This window comes from Gallus gallus, chromosome 8 (assembly GCF_016699485.2).
Source record: "Gallus gallus isolate bGalGal1 chromosome 8, bGalGal1.mat.broiler.GRCg7b, whole genome shotgun sequence".
Classification (NCBI taxonomy): domain Eukaryota; kingdom Metazoa; phylum Chordata; class Aves; order Galliformes; family Phasianidae; genus Gallus; species Gallus gallus.
The window spans coordinates 24,956,537-24,976,353 of NC_052539.1; the positions used below are offsets into that span (position 1 = coordinate 24,956,537).

Consider the following 19,817-nt stretch of genomic DNA (forward strand, 5'->3'; position numbering starts at 1 on the left):
GATGAGAACGCCGCTCCCCCTCCCCGACCCCCACCCCCACCTCCCCCGGGAGACCGCGGACCCCGAAGCCCTCGATGCAGCACCCGGGAGCTCCGTGGGGCCCCGCCGCCGCCCGCCCCCCGCCCCGCCCGGCCCCGCCCGCCCCTCGGGCCGAGCTCCGGGAGCCGCCGGGCGGAGCGGGGCCGGAGGCGGCGGGTGAGTACGGTGCGGGGACCGCGGGGCTCTTCCCCGGGGGATGGCGGGGGGGGAACGGCGGCTTCTGCCGGGGGAGCCCCGACGTGCTGCGGGGACGGGGCGGGCCGTGCGCGGTGCGGGTCCCGCTGGCAGCGCGGCGGTGGGATGCGGCTGGAAAGTTGGTGAGAGCCGTGCGTCCGAACGGTGCCACCCCCTGATTGCTGACAGCGCAACGCCACCGACGCCGGCAAATTCAGACGGAGGCAGAAAGGGATCTTCTTAATTAGGCGCTGACAGCTTTGGTGTGTCTCCGTTCCTCTTGGCACGTCGGCGTGCTTAAAGTCCTCCATCAGGCGGTGGAAGGACGGGTGGGAGGCGGGTCCTGCTGGCCGAAGGGCTTCGGAGCGCTTCTCCTATCTCGCTTTTCTGGGAATGAGTGTTTTTCCGAGTTGCTCTCGTTAGACCCTATGAATCACCATCTGCATAACTTTATATGGGGGCTGCTATTCTCAGCATCTCGCTGGAACTATGTAAACTATTAACCTCCGTGTCTGTTTGGACGTGCAACATGCAAATCTTTCTCCCGGCGACGCCCGGAGGGTCGGGGGAGATGGGGCAGAGCCAAACGTGCCTCGGCTGCTGGAGATGGGAGCTCGGAAGGGGCACCGGGGGGGCAGCCCCTCTTGTGGGTGCTGCGCCGGGGGTCCAATGGGACCCGATATGCCGACGGCAGCCGGGACGGGGCTCCACTTCTTCCTTCTTTTCTAACGTGGTGCGTTCAAAGGGCTTAGAAGGATGCTCGGGGGGGGAGCCGTGCCGGGTCGAGAGCAGCCAGGGGGGTTTTGCCGAGGGGACCGTGGCGGTGGTGACAGCGTGGAGCGGCCGCCCCCGCGCTGGGGGAGCGTTCAGCCCCGTGGGTTTTGTCAGGAGAGAAGGGCTCATTCTTGAGCTGTCAATCCGCCACCTCCCAGCGGCTCTCCTCCTCCTCCCCCCGCTGCCGCCGCTCCCAGATACGTGCAGCGCGGGGGCTGAAAATCCCCTTCCCCCCGGGTGGGAACTGCGGCATCTCCCGAACCTCCCAACCCCGAACACGGGGAGAGCGCTTCTTCTCCACGCCGGTTCGGTTCCTCTCTGTTCAAAAGGCACCCCCTCACTCTGAGATGCAGCTCTGTCCCATCTTAGGCCCAGATGTGACCTCCGACTGCCTCTGGGTGCCCCTGGCTGCTGCTGGCAGCAGTCTGTGCTCGTGGGTGTGGGATGAGAGCCGAGCACACCGTCTGTGCTCCCTGTGCTGCAAACTTCCCAGCTCTCCTTTCTCCTCGGATTTCTTCATTAGAAGTGGATAAGATCAGATCATTCTTCTTTCACTACAAGTTCATTTCACTTTCCGTGCAGTCAGCCCATCTGATAAATAGTGGCTCGACATCACGCAGCTCCTGCCGCCCTTGGTCGCACGCACGGCGCAGTACTGGTGGCCCCAGCCCCGTGTCCAGCAGGTTCCTGGCTTTTAATGGAGGTGGGGATGGATTCCCACTCTGACCTGGGCTGTGTGGCATGGGGGAGCAGCTGCTCACATGGTGTCTTGGGGCCCATCCTAGGCGAGCTCACATAGGAGCCCTCCGGGCTCTGTTTCCCCACAGGAGCATCCCTGTGGCTCGTGGGGATGTCCTTGGCCACTGCCCCTGAGAAAGCAAGAGGCGGTGCAGCCCCTGGTCCTGGCACACAGGGTTTTGAGTAGCAACACCAGGCACCTCCTGTTACCATGGGGCTGATTTGTATCTGGCTTCAGATGAGAAAAATGTGCACTGATAATGCTGAGTGATGACATCTGAGGTTTACATCCCCTCCCTGCCCCCTCTAATAGGCCTTGCTTTGATCAGACCCCCAGCTGGCATTCCTCTGAGGTGGGGAAGCAGCCTGCAGCAAACCCCAAAGACAAGAACCATACGGTGTCTGGAGCCACCCCGTAGCTTGGCTGCCTGGGGTTCTCACGTGGGGTGGGAGTGCTGTGTCATCTCTTTTGCACATTTATATGGGGACCGTTGGTGTCCACACTGGGGCCTGGGAGAAGTTCTTTCCTCGGAGGCGGGGAGGCCCCAGCAGTGCGCAGAGCTGTGGTGCCCCATCCCTGGAGGTGCCCACAGCCATGGCTGGGCCCGGGGCAGTGCAGGGGCTGGAGGTCCCTTCCAACCTCAGCCATTCTGCTATTCTATGATTTCACGTTGGCGGTGGGTACCGACCGAGTGGGAAGAGGACACTCAGGCGTGCAGCCCTTAGAAAGGTCCCGGCTCTCCTCCTGCAGGTTTCTTCCACACCCCTGTCCCTCCCACCCCTCTCCTGTGTTGCAGGCCGTGAGCTCCCATGCATCACCTCGGCCCCCTCCCCTCCCAGCCGTGCTAACGCCCGAAGGATGGCGGCCGCCTCGTTCCGCTACGGCATCACCATCACCGGGGCCGTGCTGCTGGTGACGGGGACGCTGTGCTTCGCCTGGTGGAGCGACGGGGAGGTGGGCACAGCAGTGGGCAGCGGGGCTCACCTCCTGCCCCCCCGCGAGGCCCAGGCTGTGCCCAGCTCCTCCAACGCGCTGCTGCGCTCCGTCAGCTTCTTCTGCTGTGGCATCGGCGGCATCCTGCTCCTCTTCGGGCTGCTCTGGTCCGTCAAGGCCAACGCCAGGGTGGTGTCGCGGCGCTACCAGTACCGCTTCCCCCGCGACCTGCAGTACTTCACTGCCGAGCCCCCGGAGAAGTGGAACTGCAGGTGGGTGTGGGTGCTGCTGCGTGCTCAGCTGCTCGAACCCATTGCTGCGCTCTGCTCCCGAGCGGATGCCGTTGTGCGTTAGCATCAACCCGCGCTCTCATGCACAAGCGCCGGCTGCTCCCACACTGTGCTCATCCTCCAGCAGCTCTTCAGCCCCGCGGGGCGTTGGGTGTCTGTGCAGAGCCAGCGAGAGGAGGGCTGCAGTGATTTTCAGGGCAGTGGTGTTGGCCAACCCCATCCCCACGCACTGTGTGGGAGCTGTGTGGTGTCCCAATGCACCTCGGCCGGTGCCACCCATTCTTTGGTGTGCTCTGGGAGTGTGTTGTGTTGCTTTTGATAGTCTGTAATGAACAGGATGAGTTGGTGGCACTCTGTAAGATGGCCGGGTTTGTGTTATCTGCACCCAAATGGGGTAAAAACTAAAATAGGAAAAACCCAATCCTCAGGTTGGCATTAAGTGGGACGGGACTGCAGCATGGAGGCCCATTACTGAGCCCAGAGGTCAGTAATGCCCTGGGTCCCTGGCTCTGCAGGGCTTTTGGTGCTCATCCAAGTATCTGAAGCATTGTGAGCTCGTCTGGGGCTCTGGTAGGCTTCACACCAATGGAGAAGTGTCCCCAGCATGGCACCCATGGCGATGGGACGGCACCACCCTGGCACTGCCAGCAGGAGCCATCACTGAGCATCGGCATCCTGCGTGGGGAGGGCAAAGGTTGGGTGGAGGTTTTCCCTGTACACAAGTTGTGTTTGCTCAGCAAAGGGCAGCTGGAAGCGGCAGCAGCGGGGCTGGCACATGGAGGGCTCAGTGGGCTGGGACTGCACTGAACAAGAAAGCCCAGCTCTCATCTGGCTGCTCGTGCAAACCTCCTGCTCAGCTCCCAGCAGCCCATGTGCTTTAGGGGTGGCTGTGGGGCCCTGGATGGGGTTGAGTGGTTATGAGGGTGCTCTTCTGCCCACAAGAAGCACTGTGGCACAGAACAGGGACTGACAGCCACCACCTCTACTTCTCTGCTGTCAGACACGTGCATGTGGCACCTTGTGGGGCTGCATCTCCTCTTCCTCAAGGTGAGGTCAGTCAACTCAGTAGGAATGGGGTGATGCTGCTCATTGCAAGGCCTCACTGACGGTGCCCGTCCTCCTGCATGGCTCCAAGCCCTCCTGGTGCCAGGCAGAGGCTGACACATTCTCCCCTCATCTCCAGGTGTGCAAAACCTGCCCAAGTACCACCAGCAGCATGCACGTGTCCCCATGCTCAAGGATGCTCTGGCTGATGGGGCAGTAGGAAGCTCCAGTTGTCAGGGGGCTGGATGACCCCATTGGTGGGCACTGGGATGGTCTGGTTGATAGGCACCGGGATGCTCACGTTGATGGGCACTGGGATGCTCCCACTGACGAGCACAGGGATAGTCCAGTTGATGGCCACCGGGAAGATCCAATCAATTGGCATTGAGGGGCTCCCATTGATGGGCCCCGGGATGCTCCCACTGACTGTGTGTGCTGCTGGCTGCCTTCTTCCCTCGCAGCTCCTGGGACGCCACTGCCATCCCCACCTACGAAGAAGCCCTGACCTGCAGACCCGCTCATGGCACCTACCTCCATCCCGTGGTGAGCAAGGAGGAGCTGACACCACCGCCATACCATGACTTGGAGGAGGAGGATGATGAGCGCTGGCAGAGCGGCCGCCGCCGCAGCTCCTCCGACAGCGCCTTGTTCCGCCCCAGCCCCTCATGGTTGGACACCCAGAGCCCTGCTGGGCCACAGGCAACACCACCCCCCAGCTACGAGAACATCAGCGTTCGGGGTGTCTGACTGAGCCCCATCCTTCAGTACAGGGAGAGCACGGGGGACGTGGGGCCGTACTGCTTTCCGAGCAATGCATTTGGAGTAACGTGAGCAGCTGGCATGTTGGAAGCCTTCGTGTTTTTAATAAAACCACCTCTGGTTGCAAACGTTTGGTGTTTCAGAGCACGTGGAAACCCACACTGCCTGCCCTGCCCAACCCACACCGGGTTCTGCCCCAAAGGGTGAAGGGATGGCGGCGGTGAGCAACTGCCCATTGTGCCGTGATGGAGCACAGCTGCTCCCAGCGTCCCACCAGCACTCCCCCACCCCAAGCAGGAGCTGTGCAACACACCTGCAGCAAGGAATGCGGCACAGAGATGGGGGAAAGCAGCCAGATCCCAGCTGGGTCCGCAGGCAGGGTGGGAGCAGAGCTCTGGGCAGTGTCCAGGAGAGTGGGGGCAGCGGGCAGTGCAGCGCGGTGTCTGCTGCCTCTGTTCTGCTTCCTCCCCACGCCCGTGCTGCTCTGCTCCACACCTCCTCTGCCTCCTCCATGCCCCCCCTCCCCCCCCACCTGTCTCTCCCACCTTGCTCCCCCCACTCGCTGACTTCCCACGCCTGGCTTCGCGTTGTTCAGGAATGCTCAGCTGCTCATGTGTGCGCTCAGGGTGTCCGTGTGCGTTTGTCATTTCACGCAGCAAAAGACGTCTGGGGCTGCTCAGCCCCCATTTGTGTGCACTGCAGTGGATAAACCCACAGCTGGGGTGGGTGGGTGCATCCCGGGGTGCTCAGCAGCACCCGGAGTCCCCCACAGGGCTGCAGGGTGGCTGCAGAGCCACAGCCAAATGTGTACCTATGTACTGATATACCGCTATACCGACACACTGATATGTCTGTACACTTATACACACGTATACCTATACACCTGTATATCTATGCACCTATACACCACTATACCTATGTAATATATGCATCTATATCGTTTAATACTTGGGGGCTGAGGATTTGCCCAGTGCTGAGTCTGCAACGGCTGACCCCAATGAACAGCCCTGTTGCTTATCTGAGGCTGTGAAAGCACCTGCGGTGACCCAGTCCCTGTATTGCCAGCATCTTTCTGTCCCTGTCCCACCACCTCTCTGTCCCCATCCCCTCCCTTGGTGCCCTCAGGGAAGGTTGGCCGGGCACGTGCCGGGCAGCTTCACTGGAGTGTGAACGCGGGCTGCTGTTTGCATTCATTACAAACCCATAAAAACTGGCTGGCTCAGCCCTGGGCAGGACCAGCCCCACTCACAGCCGATCCCCAGCCCCCGGCAGCCTCCTCACTGAGAAACCACTCCTGCCTCCCCCGGAGGAGTGCTCGGCGCGGAGCTCCCGGTGTCAGCCCTCCCACTGCCTGCCCATGGCCGAGGAGAAGACGTTTCGCTACGGGTTCATCATGTTGGGCTTCTTCCTGGTGATGACGGGGATGTTCATCATGAGCGTGGAGAAGCCCCAGATCTACGCCACCTTCTGTGCCGGGGGCATCCTGCTCATTGCCGTGGGCGTCACCTGGAGCATGTGCCAGTGCTACCCCAGGGTAGGGAGGGAGGGATGGGGGCTTTGTCCTGGGGTTTGGGGCTCGTGGGGGTTCCGGGAGCTTTGGGGGAGGATTTGGGAAGCTCACAGTGGGATCTTCAAGGTATGGGAGCCTGGGGAAGCCCCGAGCACGGCTGTGACCCACCAGTCTCCTTGGCAGAGGGCATGGAGGGGTAGCAGCGTCCCTCCCGTGCCCGTGGCTCTGGCACAGAGGGCTTTTTTCCAGGCAGATTTTTTCTCAGGCAGACAGCAGCCATTGGACAATGCATTTCTTCCCCCCAGGTGACATTTGTCCCCGTGCAGCCCGAGGCTGAGAAGTTTCCAGACCACAAAGCCACGCTGCTGCTGAAGAAGGGCAGCCCGGGGACACTCAGGTAGGTGCTGGGGGGCTCTTAGTGGGTCCCTTATGTGCCTCCCACCCCTGGGACACACATCCTGGCAGCCACGTGGCATGCGCATCCCCAAGCATTTGTGGGGAGCTGCCTGACACCCTGCACCCTGCAGCCTGCAGGATCCCTACAGCAGTGACTACGAGAAGAGCCTGCCTTCCTACGAGCAGATCCAGGCATCAGCACAGCCCCGGCCCCACAGCTGCTCACAGGCACTGCTGAAGGCAAAGGCAGAGGTGCACCAGGAGTCGGGGGGGCCCCAAGAGCCCCCCCGGGAGGCAGCCCCGCATCTGGAGCCTGGCAGCTGGTACGTGGTACTCATGGGCTTGGGGTCAGATGCAGGCTGGGGGGGGTGGGGGGGTGAACCTCGGTGCTGAGTTATTTCCCCTGCTGATAGCAGAGCTGGGTGAGCAGCCAGCGCAGGAGAGCATCCTGCTAACCCCACTGTCACTGTCACTGTCACCCCAACCTGTCCCTGCAGCCCCTCCCAGCCGCCCCCCGGCCCTGCACCACTGGTGTCCCTCCTGGAGGACATGGACACGGCCTCGCTGGAGAGCTCTGTGCCCGGCAGCCCCTCATCATCCCAAAGCTGCTCGGGACGGGGAGAGCACGCCGGCTCCCCACGAAAAGCCAGCAGGAAGGTGAACGATCTCTACTATGGGCTGGGAGAGGGGTCAGACGCTCTGCTGGAGGACAGCGACCACCTTTTTGAGCCGGAAAAATGATGTCCCCAAGGGGACTGATGCCGCATGGAGGGGACACCCAAAGTGCAGCCCTGGCACCATGGAAGCACTGGGGTGGGCACAGGGGAGCCCAAATGCCAGCGGGAAGGATGTGCTCAGGAAGAGGGAAGCAGCCGGGCCGTGCCGCTCGGTACGGGCGTGTAGGTAAGCAGCAGTGCTCCAATCCCATGGGTTGTGTGGGGAGGAGATGTCGGCAGTTTTCCCATTTATCAAAGCCTCCCTGGAATTAAAGGTGGATTCTGAGACTCCCACAGCTGAGATCTTCCTTGTTTGTGCCCTGGAACGCTCTATTTGTTAATGGACAATGGGGTTCTCCCCACCTCCTGCACTGGGAATGGCTCCTGGGGGTCGGTGGGGGGGTCCGGCGGAGCCCAAAGCCCAGGGCTGTGTGTTGCCAACTGCAGACACTTGTTCTGAGTCATTTTGCTGGAGGTGACTCTGGTCCATTGGCTTCCTGCAACCCACACGCAGTGGACCAAGGGTGCCGGCCACTCCCAGCACAAGGAACGTTCCCTCCAGGGGCCTTTGTGCCCCCGGCACCTATCCCAGCACTGCCCTGCCCTTCACTCACACCTCTGCAAGGTGACGAGGGCCAGGTGGCAGCTCCACACACTCAGTGTTTGTGCCATGGGCAGGGCGGGGAGCTCCCAGCTGTTGGCTGAGCACTGCGGCAGCAGCGGGGCCGGGCAGCGCTGCCCCGTGTGTGCCCACGTCCTTCCTGGGGCCTGGCTGCCACACAGCCCACCTTCAGCTCATGGATCCCATAGAGAACACAGCACTTTTCCCATCTCACATGGCAGGGACACTCATAGCATCACAGGCTGGAAAAGAGCTCTGAGATCCCCCACCCCACCCACCCATTCATGCGTCCCTCAGTGCCACATCCCCCCGGCTCTGGAACACTCCCAGGTGACTGCCCTGCTCCCTGGGCAGCTGTGTCACTGCAGCACTCCTTTCCTAAGAGGTTTTTCCTGATATTCGAGGTGAAAAACCTCCATCACCCCCTATGCAGCTGTAGAGGGGGCCTTTCCATGCACTCACGCAGCACCAGTGGTGTAGTGGTATCATGCAAGATTCCCATTCTTGCGACCCGGGTTCGATTCCCGGCTGGTGCACAACGCTCTGCTATTTATTTCCCAACCCCTCACTGAAATACCACGGTTTCTCCGGGAATAGAATCCTTTCCTTCGAAGGGTTCAATGGGAATGCGGTTTTCTTTTCTTTTCCCCTTTTTCTTTCTCCTATGAACCAGATCCGCCTTCAGCAACAGTTCCTCTTCCCCCCCTCCCCTCCTTAATTATTTATTTGTCTATTACTGTATTATTATGATTATTTTTCCCATTGCCGACCCCCGTCTCCCCGCAGACCCCTCCCGCAGAGCTCTGGGGATGTCCCCGCGGATCGCGGTCCCCACGGGGGGGTTCCAATTCCCGTTTCCCCCGAGCCGGGGGGGGACCCGGGGCAGCGTGGGAGGGAGATGGGGGGCAGAAGGGTAAGAGTGGCGCTGGAAAGAGGAGAGATCTCCGTATTGGTGGCGTGTGACGGCTCAGCGAGGAACGCCCGAATGGGATTAGAGGATTTCACGGACGCTCAGCGCCGAACGAAGGCAGCGAGAGGCACGGAGGAGCGGGGGCTGTCGGGGGCATTTTGGTTCGCAAGGGCAGAGGCGGTCATAATTCGCTCGCGGTCCGGGCAGGGCAGGGGGGGCCGCACGCCGCACGGCGAGAGGGGCTCCGGCTGCCCTCTGCCCGCCCCGGGGCTCCCCGTTAATGGTTAACGCGTCCCGGTGGTCACGGCGGCGTGATCCGCGCCCGCCCCCCCGCGCCGGGCAGAACCGCGGTGCGCGCCGGCTCCGCCGCTCCGAACTCCGCGCTCCGCCGTTCCCAGCTCCGTCGGTGCCGTCGGTGCGGCGGTGCCATGGCCCCCCGGGCGCTGCTGCTGCCGCTGCTGCTGGCGGTGGCGGCGGCGGAGCCGGCGCTGACCTCCAGCGCGGCCGACGACGCGGCGACCGCCGTCGGGGCCGCCCCGTCGAGGCCCGCCGCCTTCCATCGGGCCGCCAAGGTGAGCAGCGGGGCGGAGGGGCGGTGGGGGTAGTGCGGCTCCCCGGAGCCGGGCGAGCGCTTGTGCCCGTCCCCCTCCCCGCAGGCTTCGTGGCGGCTGCCCGGGCGCTACGTGGTGCTGCTGCGGGCGGGCAGCGGTGAGGCCGAGGTGCGCGGCACGGCGCGGGCGCTGCGGGTGCGGGCGGCACGGCGCGGGTACCCGAGCGAGCTGCTGCACGTCTTCAGCCTGCTGCCCGCCTTCCTGGTGAAGATGAGCAGAGACGTCCTGGACACGGTATGAGCGTGGGGATAACGGCATTGAGCAGTGCATGTCTGTGCAGGTTGGAAAGGTGCACCGAGGTTATCCTGTCCGGCCGTTATGGGTTGCATCTTGGCACCTCCATCCCCTGGAGCTTGGCCAGAGGCTTCGCCCAGCCTTTGGCTGCAATCCAGGCTGTGTGGAGCTGAGAAGGATGCGCTGTGCTTCCCCACAGGCACTGAAGCTTCCACATGTGGACTGTATAGAGGAGGATGCGTACGTCTTCGCACAGAGCATCCCCTGGAACCTGGGCAGGATTGTACCACCACTGCCCGGCACAGACACCTACAGCCCTCCCAGTGAGCACAGGGGGCCCCATCCCGTGGTGTGGCAGCTCTGGGGCTCCTGTCCCCGTTTTGGGGGACATGCTGATGGTTTGTTGCCTTTTCCCCGGGCAGATGAAGGCGACAAGGTGCAGATCTACCTGCTGGACACCAGCGTGCAGAGCACTCACCGGGAGATTGCAGGCAGGGTGCTCATCACGGACTTCCAGAATGTCCCTGAGGAGGACAGCAGCCGCTTCCACAGGCAGGTGAGCCTATGGTTGCATGGCAATCCTGGTGCTTATCCCCCCTCCTTTCTGCAATGCGTCAGGGCATAAAACCATCCCCGCTCCAGGCCAGCAAATGTGACAGCCACGGGACTCACATGGCCGGGGTGCTGAGCGGGCGCGATGCCGGCGTGGCCAGGGGCGCACACATCCACAGCCTCCGTGTGCTGAACTGCCAGGGGAAGGGCACCGTCAGCGGGGTGCTCATTGGTGAGTGCCCAACTGGGAGAGGGAGCAGCTCACCCTGCTCACCTCAACCCTGCCCTGCAGTCAGCCCCATCCCTCGGCCTGTCCCGCAGGCCTGGAATTTGTCAGGGCATCGCTGGAGGCTCAGCCCAGCCCACCGCTGGTGGTGCTGCTGCCCTTCGCCGGTGCCCACAGCCGTGTGCTGAACGCTGGCTGCCGGCGGATGGTGCAGATGGGGGCGGTGGTGGTTGTGGCTGCCGGGAACTACAAGGATGATGCCTGCCTGTATTCACCTGCATCCGAGCCAGAGGTATGGGCAGGGGGGCTCCCAGGCTGTGGGGACACATGAGGACATGCTGGCGCACACACTGAGCAGAGCCACCCGCACCCCCTTTGTCATTGCCCTGCCAGGTGATCACAGTTGGGGCCACTAACCGCGAGGACCGGCCGGCCTCCATCAGCACGCTGGGCACCAACTTTGGCCGCTGTGTCGACCTGTTTGCCCCAGGGGACGACATCATCGGTGCCTCCAGTGACTGCAGCACCTGCTTCACCGCGCGGAGCGGCACGTCGCAGGCAGCCGCACACGTGGCAGGTAGGGGGGTGCCAGGGTCTCTGGTGGCTCAGGGTGAGATGCATTTGCACCAAAACTGAGTGGAAGATGGTATATTCGGAGTACAGCACCTCTGACCCTTTCCGAGCCTGTCGCTTCCCTTGGTCCTGCTGTCCCCGCTCAGTCCCATCACAGCGGGCAGCCTTAGGGACCCCAGCCCACCACTGTGGCGTGCCCGTGTCTCTCTGGCTTCCTCCAGTTCTCACTGCATGCCCTTGGCTCCTGCAGGCGTTGCGGCCATGCTGCTCAGCGCCGAGCCCCACCTCAGTGCGGCTGAGCTGCGGCAGCGCCTCCTGCACTTGGCCACCAAGAACGTCATCAGCACGGCCTGGTTCCCCGAGGAGCAGCGGCTGCAGACACCCAGCAGCATAGTGGGGCTGCCTGCCCAGCTGGGCCCAGGTGAGGGCTGGGGATGGCGGTGCCTGAAGCTGCGGGCCCTGCACTGACACCTCTCACCCCGTTGCAGACAAGGAGCTGCTGTGCCGCTCGGTGTGGTCGGCACGCTCAGGGCCCACCCGGCACGCCACGGCTGTGGCTCGCTGTGCCGGCACCGAGGAGCTGCTGGGCTGCTCCAGCTTCTCACACAGCGGCTGGCGGCTGGGCGAGCACATGGAGGTGAGGCACAGTGTGGCCATTGGGTGCCCCAAAAATGTCATCTGTGAGGTGTGTAGCAGTGACGCCACGCTCTCGGTCGCAGGACAAGGAGGGGCAGAAGCAGTGCGTGGCCCACAACGCCTTTGGTGGCCGAGGGGTCTACGCCATTGCCAGGTGCTGCACGTGGCCCCACACCCAGTGCCGGCTCAACACCAGCTCACAGGGTGACGATGGGGCCGGCTGCTCCCCGCAGGACCACGTGCTGACTGGTAACACTTCATAACACAGTTATGGGCCCTGGGGGTGCGGAGCTCAGTGGGGACATCCCTGAGTGCTGCTCCCACATCCCGTCTCTGCGCAGGCTGCAGCTTCCACTCCCCTGTGGCTGCGCTGGGTGATGGCGGCAGGCCCGTGCTGGGGCCAGGCAGCAGGCCTGGTGGCTGTACGACGAGGCCGGAGGGCACGGCCCACGCATCCTGCTGCCCTGCTGCCATGCTGGAGTGCCGCGTGAAGGAGCACGCGCCCCAGGGCTCTGCAGAGAAGGTACGGAGCGACACATTGCTGGGTGGCCGTGTGGCTGCTGCTTTGCCCCAGGGCTGGGTGCCCATCCATCCTTCTCCTTCCAGGTGACGGTGTCCTGTGACGCTGGCTGGACGCTGACGGACTGCAGCGCTCACTCGCAGGGCCCCGGCACCTTGGGGTCCTACGCTGTGGCTGACACCTGTGTTGCAGCCAGCACTCCTGGCAGCCACGCACCAGGGGCCGTCGCCATTTGTTGCCGGAGCCAGCAGTAGGGCTGAACTGTTGTACCAGGGCAGTGCTATGGAGCCCATCACAGCCTGGCTGAGCCCCAGCCCTGACCCCCAGCATAGGCAGCTTTCCCCACCACCTTCCTGTACATACAGTGACTGTATAGGCTGTTCGTGTTACCATGCAGCCCCTAGCTCTGTACAAACAAAACACAGGGTGAGGGTTGCTCCCTACTGTCCTTAGGTTTCAGCTGATGCAACATAGTTGAGTCATTTTCAGGTGGTTTGAAAATTGCCTACTCAGCTACCTGGAAGATTTCTTTACTTTACAGCCACTGCAAGGCTCCTAGTTTTAATTCTACTTGTTCAATTAGATTTTAGTTTGTATTACTACAGAATCTCAGCTGCTGCTCCATTAGTGTGGTTTGTGTTGCTGGAGTTAAGGACCTGCTGGTGCTCCACACTGCTGTAACCGTTCCCTTCTGCAGCTCCATCCAGACCCAGGTGCTTCTGGAGAAAAGAGTCATCTTTTGTAGCACTTTTCAGTTTGTACGTCAGTCCTTTCAATATTTATTTGGAGTTTTATTTATATACCTTTTTATAAATGTCTTCTGAGAATAAAATTCCTAGAGCAGCACTTAGCAGCTACGACCCACGCTCCAGTTTCTCTCCCTCCCCAGGGGTAAGGGTTCCAGGGAAGAGCTGGGACGTGGTCTCTGAGCTCTGCTTTGTTAGTGACACACAGCCAAGTTTGTTTTTAAAACAGCATGGGAACGCAAGAGCTTCAAGTTGTGGAAACAAAACGTCACCGAGCTTCAGGAAACGTGTCCTTGGTGCTGTTGCCATGACCTCCGGGTGGCACACAGCGAGGTCTGAGCCCAGCAGAAGGTGAGTGCAGTTGCTCAGGAAGCAGCAGCTTCCTGTTCTGAGAGCAGCAGCCTCCTGTTACTGAAGTATATAACTTGTTCGGTGCTATGTTGAGGACAGCTTTAAAAACAAAGCTTGACAGCACAGGTACAGGTGGATCTGTCAAGCTTTAGGTGCATTTTCCCCCACTGGAATGCCTGGTACAACTACGAGACACTCCTCCAGCTTTAACTGGCACCAGGACACGGGATAGGAAGCACCGCTTGGAAAGGTTAGAACCATTTCTAACTCCTTAGATGAAAATGGCAGAAGTCCAACCCTAATCTAAACATGTAATTACATAACACATGTAGATAATCACAACCCATAATTTTATCAGCTTCAATCTCAACTTCACACAGGGGGAAAAAAAAGAGAGGGCTGTTAGCTGAGAGCTTACACGGAGCCCTGACACAGCTGGCACTTTCCAGCAGACTGAAGGTACTCACGGGGCCATAACTGCTTCTCCTCCACTGCTCCAGGCAGAAGCCATAGGGATGCTCACGCAGCAGTGAGTCCAGCACAGCTCTCATGGCTCAGTTCACACACATTCACATGAGATCAGTGAAGGGAAATGATACGGGAACAGGATCAGCCCCTTGCTTAGTATCTGTGTGCAGGTAAGCAGAAAAATTAATCTCGTTTGTTCTGGGGATCAAACTAAAAAAAAAAAAAACCCAGCAAAGTAAACCTGAAGGATCTTGTCACCTAAGGGCACCTGAGGCAGTTTTATCAGCCCAAGAAGCAGCACATGTACTCGATACCCAGTACCTCCTCCAGGACTGGCACTGCCAGTGGAGGCTGTAGGCTGGGCGATGTTTGAAACACAAGTCCTTGTGCTTACATGCTCTGTCTGAGGCCTCCAGCTTCACTTGCAAAGGAAGGCAGAAAGGTGATGGGGACAGCAGCACAGCTTTCTGCACTGGACGCCAACAGATCTGCTCATCTTGCTATGAGGCACAGAGAAGCCAGTCTAAGCCATGACTGTAAGCAGAGCTCAGGTAAATCATCTGGATAAGAAGGTCAGGAAAAGAAACTGCACACAGATACAAACCGACAGGCACCAGAACACACCCAGTGTGAGGCTGTGCAGCTGCTTTGGTTTGCTCCTGGCAGGTGCCAGTAAGCAGGGTAACCTCTCAGAGCTCATTATCCAGAGGACCAGATTAAGAACTTTCAAGAAGATCCACAAGACAACACATTGCACAGTCTAAAGATTACACTAGTTTTCTGTGAAAGGAACAACTTTATTCCATTGACCAGGAATCCCAAGACTGTTTATCAAGACTGCCTATTTTTCCAGTGCCACATGTTCACGTATTAATCGGACAGTACCTCCCCAGGTGCTCACAGGCAGGCTGTGGCTGCTCCTCACTGAACATCGTGTAAGCTGTATAAAAACATTTTCATCCAAAAAGATTGGCAGTAAAAATTACAACATAGAAATGCATCACAATTTACACAAAAACTAGTTTTGTTGAACTCTATTTTCCAAAAAAATAATCTTCAGCAGGTTCAAATGACAGCAGCTGGAAACCAAAATAATTGACCGAGTATCATCTTATTGCAAATTATAACCATTGACTTTGTACAAGCGTGAGCAGAACCATGAAAAAGTTTGTATTGGTTTCAAGTATACAGTGGTGATGAGCCATCCTGATGCAGTTCTCCCATCAGTGCTTCTCTGGGCATGCAGTAATCGAGGACGTTGTTTCCATAGGAAATAACAGGAACCTGAAGTGACAAGTGGTGCCAACCCATAGGAACGTTACCAGCTTCCTCCATCGCCATCACCGCTGTGTACTATTTGTGAAGGTTTATGGCCCATTACAAAGTATTGGGGATGGGGAGAAGGGTGAAGGGGGGAGGGGATCTGTAAGAAATGATTTATTCAAAATTAATTTAAAACGTCACATTTAAAATGTCCCAGCACATTATCAGAAACATTTATAAAATGCTAACTTTGCCACGTGTCTATGAAGACATTGTTTGGAAAAGCAAACCCAACCAACAGAAAGTGAGATATTCACTACAATGCCACCCTTGCATCTTTGCACACGCAATTTACGACAACAGTTCTCTTAACCCGCAATAAGTTATAAAGCTGTACAGCTGAAATCATATCAGATGTTTACTTCCAACAGTGAAATGACTGGTTAATTTCAATATTAGTGCACAACAGTGAAAAGCTGTCTGCTGCTGCTTGGTTCAGCAACAGTCTGTAGAAAGAAAAAAAGGCACTTTTTGGCTGGTTGTGCCTTTAACTTGGCAAATTTGTCTATTCTGGAGGTGCCCAGGCACTCCTTGAGATGCCCTCCCATTTCTGTGCATGTTTGTTTACATAATTTTTAAAGTAAGGCAGAATCCATAAATAAAGGCAAAAAGCAGTGCAGAAAATGTGACAAACGCAAAATGTACAAAACATGAAGTTAGTTGGCACAAAAGAAGCTAGTATCCAGAGCCAGAACTCACTGAACTAAACTTGATATGGAAAACAAAACTGTGCTCAAATCATCCCAAATGCCTTCCAGTCGTTTACGAGCAAATCGAAAGAGCTGTGATATTTTAAATGTTGCCCGGTCAGGTGAAAATATAAACAAAGCCAAATCACTCTTTCCCCGTGTTAAAACTGCTTAATGAAATCTGCACGACAGTGTCCCCAAACTCAATCAAGGAATTATTCATCATGTACAACCAATACTAACTTTCTCAGTAATTTGAAAGCATAAGCAAGTGATTGCAGGTCACGTGATTGAGACTACGTTTGATTCAATATGTCTCCAAAAGTAAAAAAAAAAATTCATGAGTAAAACTGCAACAGAAATCCATTTTAAAGTGCTTCTTTTCTTTTAAACTACTTTTTTTTTTAATTATTATTTTTTTTTTAAATCCACCAACATCCTTTCATAAACACTTGCATACCTTGAGAACAACGTTTCTCTTTTATGGCCCTTCCTGACTGTCTGTGGTTTTTGGAAGGGTACCAAAAAGACAAGCCATGCTAGAAGCTCCATGACCAAACCTTTCTGCAAGGAGCTACACTCCTTGCAGAGCAATCTTACTAATCCTTCCATTAAAGAGCTTTACAAATGAGCAGGGAGACATATTAAATACAGAAGTCCTTATGTAAACCGATTCTTTAACTAATATTTTTACAATGAAATGTAAGTCATCACACATCTTTACAGAAATTTGAATATTCCTATTCAATATTATCAGAAAGATTAAAAATTTGCCCTCCATACGTAAGGGCAGTCTGGTTTTTCTCTGTATAAAAACCAAAAGATCTTTTTTTTTTTGCAGCATCACAGAAAAGCAACAGTTTTACATTCACTCATTTAATGTTCACATAAAAATTCAACCACTAGCGTTTGTGTATCTGATAAAATCTTCTTGACAAAAATGTTGTCGGTGTCTGGACTGTCATAAGCTACTGCAGGTGAAGATGCAGTTTTCTAGAGCATTTATCAATCTGAAGCCTTCGTGGCTAAGAAATGCTTTTAGCTTTCAGGGAAACAACCTTCTCCAGCATCGCCATTGTTCCTTCTCTTCCAGACTCTTGTAACAGCATAAACAATAGGACTCTAGGTTTCAACAGGTACCAGGCATTAAATGTTTGAGTTGATCTGTTCTTGGGTTCATGGGTATCCTTTACGGGTCAACATCATCAAGGTCATTTTTAGTCTCACCAATCATCATAGGAGACTCTGAGCCCTTTCAACACACAAGGGGTGGGGAGAGAAAGATACATTCAGTGGTGGTTCTGACCCAAACTCTAGAAACAAGTTGAGCAATGCAGCAGACAACAAATATGCCCTTATTTAATTGTTACCTGCTGTAGATGTCTGTCTCCGTTCTCATTGGCTGGACTACTTTCGGACCCATTACTGCTTCCAGACTGATCTTTTTCATTCAGCAAGGCTGTGGCATAGGCCAGCGTGTCCTGTTAGGAAGCAGTCCAAGTGACAAGGTAATTGTATAGATTAATTTCTACAGAAACAGCCACAAGATTTAAGTTTGTCAGGTAGGAATGGTATGAAGTACAGTGGAATATGGTAAAGCTGCTAATTGAAAAGTGAAAGGGGAAATAAAACAAAGCTTAACACCATCTCCCAGGACTGACACACATACCTGTGCTGAAATAGTGCGCTGGAAGGTTTTTGCAGTTGATGTTTCATTGGAAACGTTACTCTGAGGTGCCCAATAATGTTCAGACATCTGCATTAAAAAGTGCATTAAAAAAAGGCATAAAAAAACCAAGAAAGCTACAGAACTGCAGTGTGAGCTTTACGTGTAAGGCCTTATACGCTTGTGATGACAGGTAGACTAACAAGTCTGGAATAAGCTTCCCGAATCCATCAGCAAGCTGGAGAGCTGAGATACAGCCTTCTGATGCAGTCAAGAATAGTTTCAGAGACTACTGCCCCTCAGCTGAAACCTAGTCATCAGCTCCTTCTGTCTGCCAATGACATGACTGCAGGTTACCAGGCTATCCAGCTGAAGAGCAGTAGATTCAGACATTCAACAAGCATTTTCAGAAGGCAGTACATTGTAAAAATAGGTACAGAACTACCCAGAGCTGTCAGTTCAAGAGAAGAGTGGCAACAAGTGCCAGCTGCACTGCGAACATCCTACTGACAAAACTATGTAGAAAAAAAAAGCTATACGTGCCAACAGCTGTGTTTTGTGCAAAGCTTAGATGACTCTGTAAGAAATTCCCTCCTTTAGTTGTTCTCCTGCATCAATACACAGGCAAAAAAAAAAAGTCTAACAGGAATATAGTGGCTCTGAAAGCTTCCCACTTGACAAAGAACAATAATCATTATGACCATTCACACATGGTTATACTTATTGCACAAGCAGCTAAGCCTAAAACATGTGGTGGCTTACCAAAGTTCTTGAATGTACCAGGTTTAACTTCATCCAAGCTCTCATTGTAAAAAAAAATAAAGTAGCTTGTAGTTTTGTCTTAAATCAACTCAAAGATTCAAGTAGAGAATGGAGGTTTTATAATCCTCACTGTAAATACTGTTTCTCCATACAGTTACAGCCAAACTACCTTTTTCTGTAGCCACTGCACAGCCCAACTCCAGTGGTGGGAATTCTCCTTGAAATAATCTTTTGCAGTAGGGCACCTTGGAAATTGAAATGAGTTTCATTATTAATGAACAAGGCACTCATGCAAAGGTAAGAAATGAAATAATAATCCAGACATACTTCTTTACGCTGCTGCCCTTTGTATGCACTCTTATCACTGCAAATGCTGACTTAAGCTGAATAGTTCTATTATTAACCCAATTAGCAAGAACAGTTAAGTTTACACAAAGTAGTTTTCTATACAGATCCACTTATTTCAGATCTATGTTTTATCAGGACATCTGCCAAGTTCCAAGCAAACAGAATTTAGTAATCACAATATTTCAAATATCTGGGGCAGTTTTTCTTATCTTAATATTGGTCTTAATTCTAGGCAGCTAGCACCACTTATATTACAATAACAGAAGCTAAAGCTGATCAAAAGTAGAAAGAGGGCAGCCTAAACACTCACAGTGGAGTCTTATGCAAGAATAACATTAAACAATGAAACCCATGCTACTCACTTCTGAGCCAAAGTAACAAGGAACTTGACACACTGGTAACAGCGACTGCTGTCCACATGGTTGCTGTGATGCATCAAGGCTGTGGGCAGAAACACTTGGATTAAAAACCACAAATCAGACTGGTGTGTACCAACCAGGTCAAAAACACAAGCATGAAGTTAAAATTTGAGCTTATGTGGGAAAAGTTACTGCTACAGATGTTAGCATGAGCATGTGTTCAGCACGCTGCTGTATCACTGGCAGTTTTGAGCATTTACAGAACTATTGGATTAAAAATAGATCAAAGTCAAAATGCAGTTAATTCTTTCAAATGTGGTACCTGAATTTTAAACAGCTCTCTCCTAATGCGTTTTTTTTTCCCCCTATAATCCATCTTATGTTAGATAATTGCTATGGTTACAGATCTGAAGGAATAAAAGTTTGAAGCCAACAGTAAAAAGGACAAAATCCCCAGCTTCCTCCTGGATCATAACTTGTAAAACTAGGATAATGTCTGAAGCTTCGTTACACAAACAAGATAGTAAAATTTATCAGCCACGAAACGTTTATGGGAGATTGAGGCAAAACCACAGGCCATTCTTAGTCAGGAAATTGTCAATACTAGGAATTTCAAAGTCTTGTAACAAACCTCTTCGGCTGAGGACAAATAAAAAGCTTCCACAATCAGTGCCACTAGAAGTTGCTCTGTTTGCATCAGTCACATCAGCAAAGAACACTGCAGTGAAACATCTAAAAGGAGGCAACCAATTTCTAGGGAGCTGCAAATTGCCATTTTTTCTACCCTCAAAGATAACGAAAGTTACAATACTAGCAAACTGCAAATCATTCATAAAAATCCTCACGA

At 55.0% G+C, this 19,817-nt stretch overlaps 4 protein-coding genes and 1 non-coding gene across 11 annotated transcripts in view; 4 read left to right on the forward strand and 1 right to left on the reverse strand.

Annotated features, from left to right (window-relative positions):
• Positions 1-52: 52 nt before the first annotated feature.
• TMEM61 (transmembrane protein 61) lies at positions 53-4,880 on the forward strand. Of its 3 annotated transcripts, XM_040705242.2 has the most exons (4): positions 148-1,690; positions 2,523-2,680; positions 2,776-2,931; positions 4,455-4,880. In XM_040705242.2, the coding sequence occupies exons 1-4, from the start codon at positions 1,432-1,434 to the stop codon at positions 4,572-4,574; spliced, it is 693 nt and encodes a 230-aa protein (XP_040561176.1). In that variant the 5' UTR covers positions 148-1,431; the 3' UTR covers positions 4,575-4,880. The 3 variants fall into 3 exon arrangements, with proteins under 3 accessions (XP_422496.4, XP_040561176.1, XP_004936891.2); XM_422496.7 differs by having other exon boundaries at positions 53-195; positions 2,523-2,931; XM_004936834.5 differs by having other exon boundaries at positions 2,523-2,931.
• A 1,099-nt stretch (positions 4,881-5,979) lies between these two features.
• BSND (Bartter syndrome, infantile, with sensorineural deafness (Barttin)) lies at positions 5,980-7,668 on the forward strand. Its single transcript, XM_015291071.4, has 4 exons — positions 5,980-6,286; positions 6,568-6,659; positions 6,790-6,981; positions 7,156-7,668. The coding sequence occupies exons 1-4, from the start codon at positions 6,110-6,112 to the stop codon at positions 7,397-7,399; spliced, it is 705 nt and encodes a 234-aa protein (XP_015146557.2). The 5' UTR covers positions 5,980-6,109; the 3' UTR covers positions 7,400-7,668.
• A 793-nt stretch (positions 7,669-8,461) lies between these two features.
• TRNAG-CCC lies at positions 8,462-8,532 on the forward strand. Its single transcript has one exon. It is a non-coding gene; the product is annotated as a tRNA-Gly (tRNA).
• A 422-nt stretch (positions 8,533-8,954) lies between these two features.
• PCSK9 (proprotein convertase subtilisin/kexin type 9) lies at positions 8,955-13,111 on the forward strand. The gene is made up of 12 exons (XM_025153036.3): positions 8,955-9,478; positions 9,563-9,751; positions 9,951-10,074; positions 10,174-10,307; positions 10,394-10,535; positions 10,625-10,821; positions 10,923-11,106; positions 11,353-11,523; positions 11,591-11,739; positions 11,822-11,987; positions 12,080-12,261; positions 12,345-13,111. Exons 1-12 carry the CDS (start codon positions 9,335-9,337, stop codon positions 12,510-12,512), a joined length of 1,950 nt encoding a protein of 649 aa, XP_025008804.2. The 5' UTR covers positions 8,955-9,334; the 3' UTR covers positions 12,513-13,111.
• A 1,488-nt stretch (positions 13,112-14,599) lies between these two features.
• Positions 14,600-19,817, reverse strand: part of USP24 (ubiquitin specific peptidase 24) — a 60,104-nt gene continuing 54,886 nt past the window's right edge. For all 5 annotated transcript variants that reach the window (XM_040705428.2, XM_015291188.4, XM_040705427.2 and 2 more), the window contains 5 exons: positions 18,974-19,052; positions 18,433-18,508; positions 17,505-17,591; positions 17,206-17,316; positions 14,600-17,087 (listed from right to left, as the gene is read on the reverse strand). In XM_040705428.2, the coding sequence (XP_040561362.1) occupies positions 17,025-17,087; positions 17,206-17,316; positions 17,505-17,591; positions 18,433-18,508; positions 18,974-19,052 (416 nt within the window). In that variant the 3' untranslated portion in view covers positions 14,600-17,024. The remainder of the gene's footprint in view (positions 17,088-17,205; positions 17,317-17,504; positions 17,592-18,432; positions 18,509-18,973; positions 19,053-19,817) is intronic.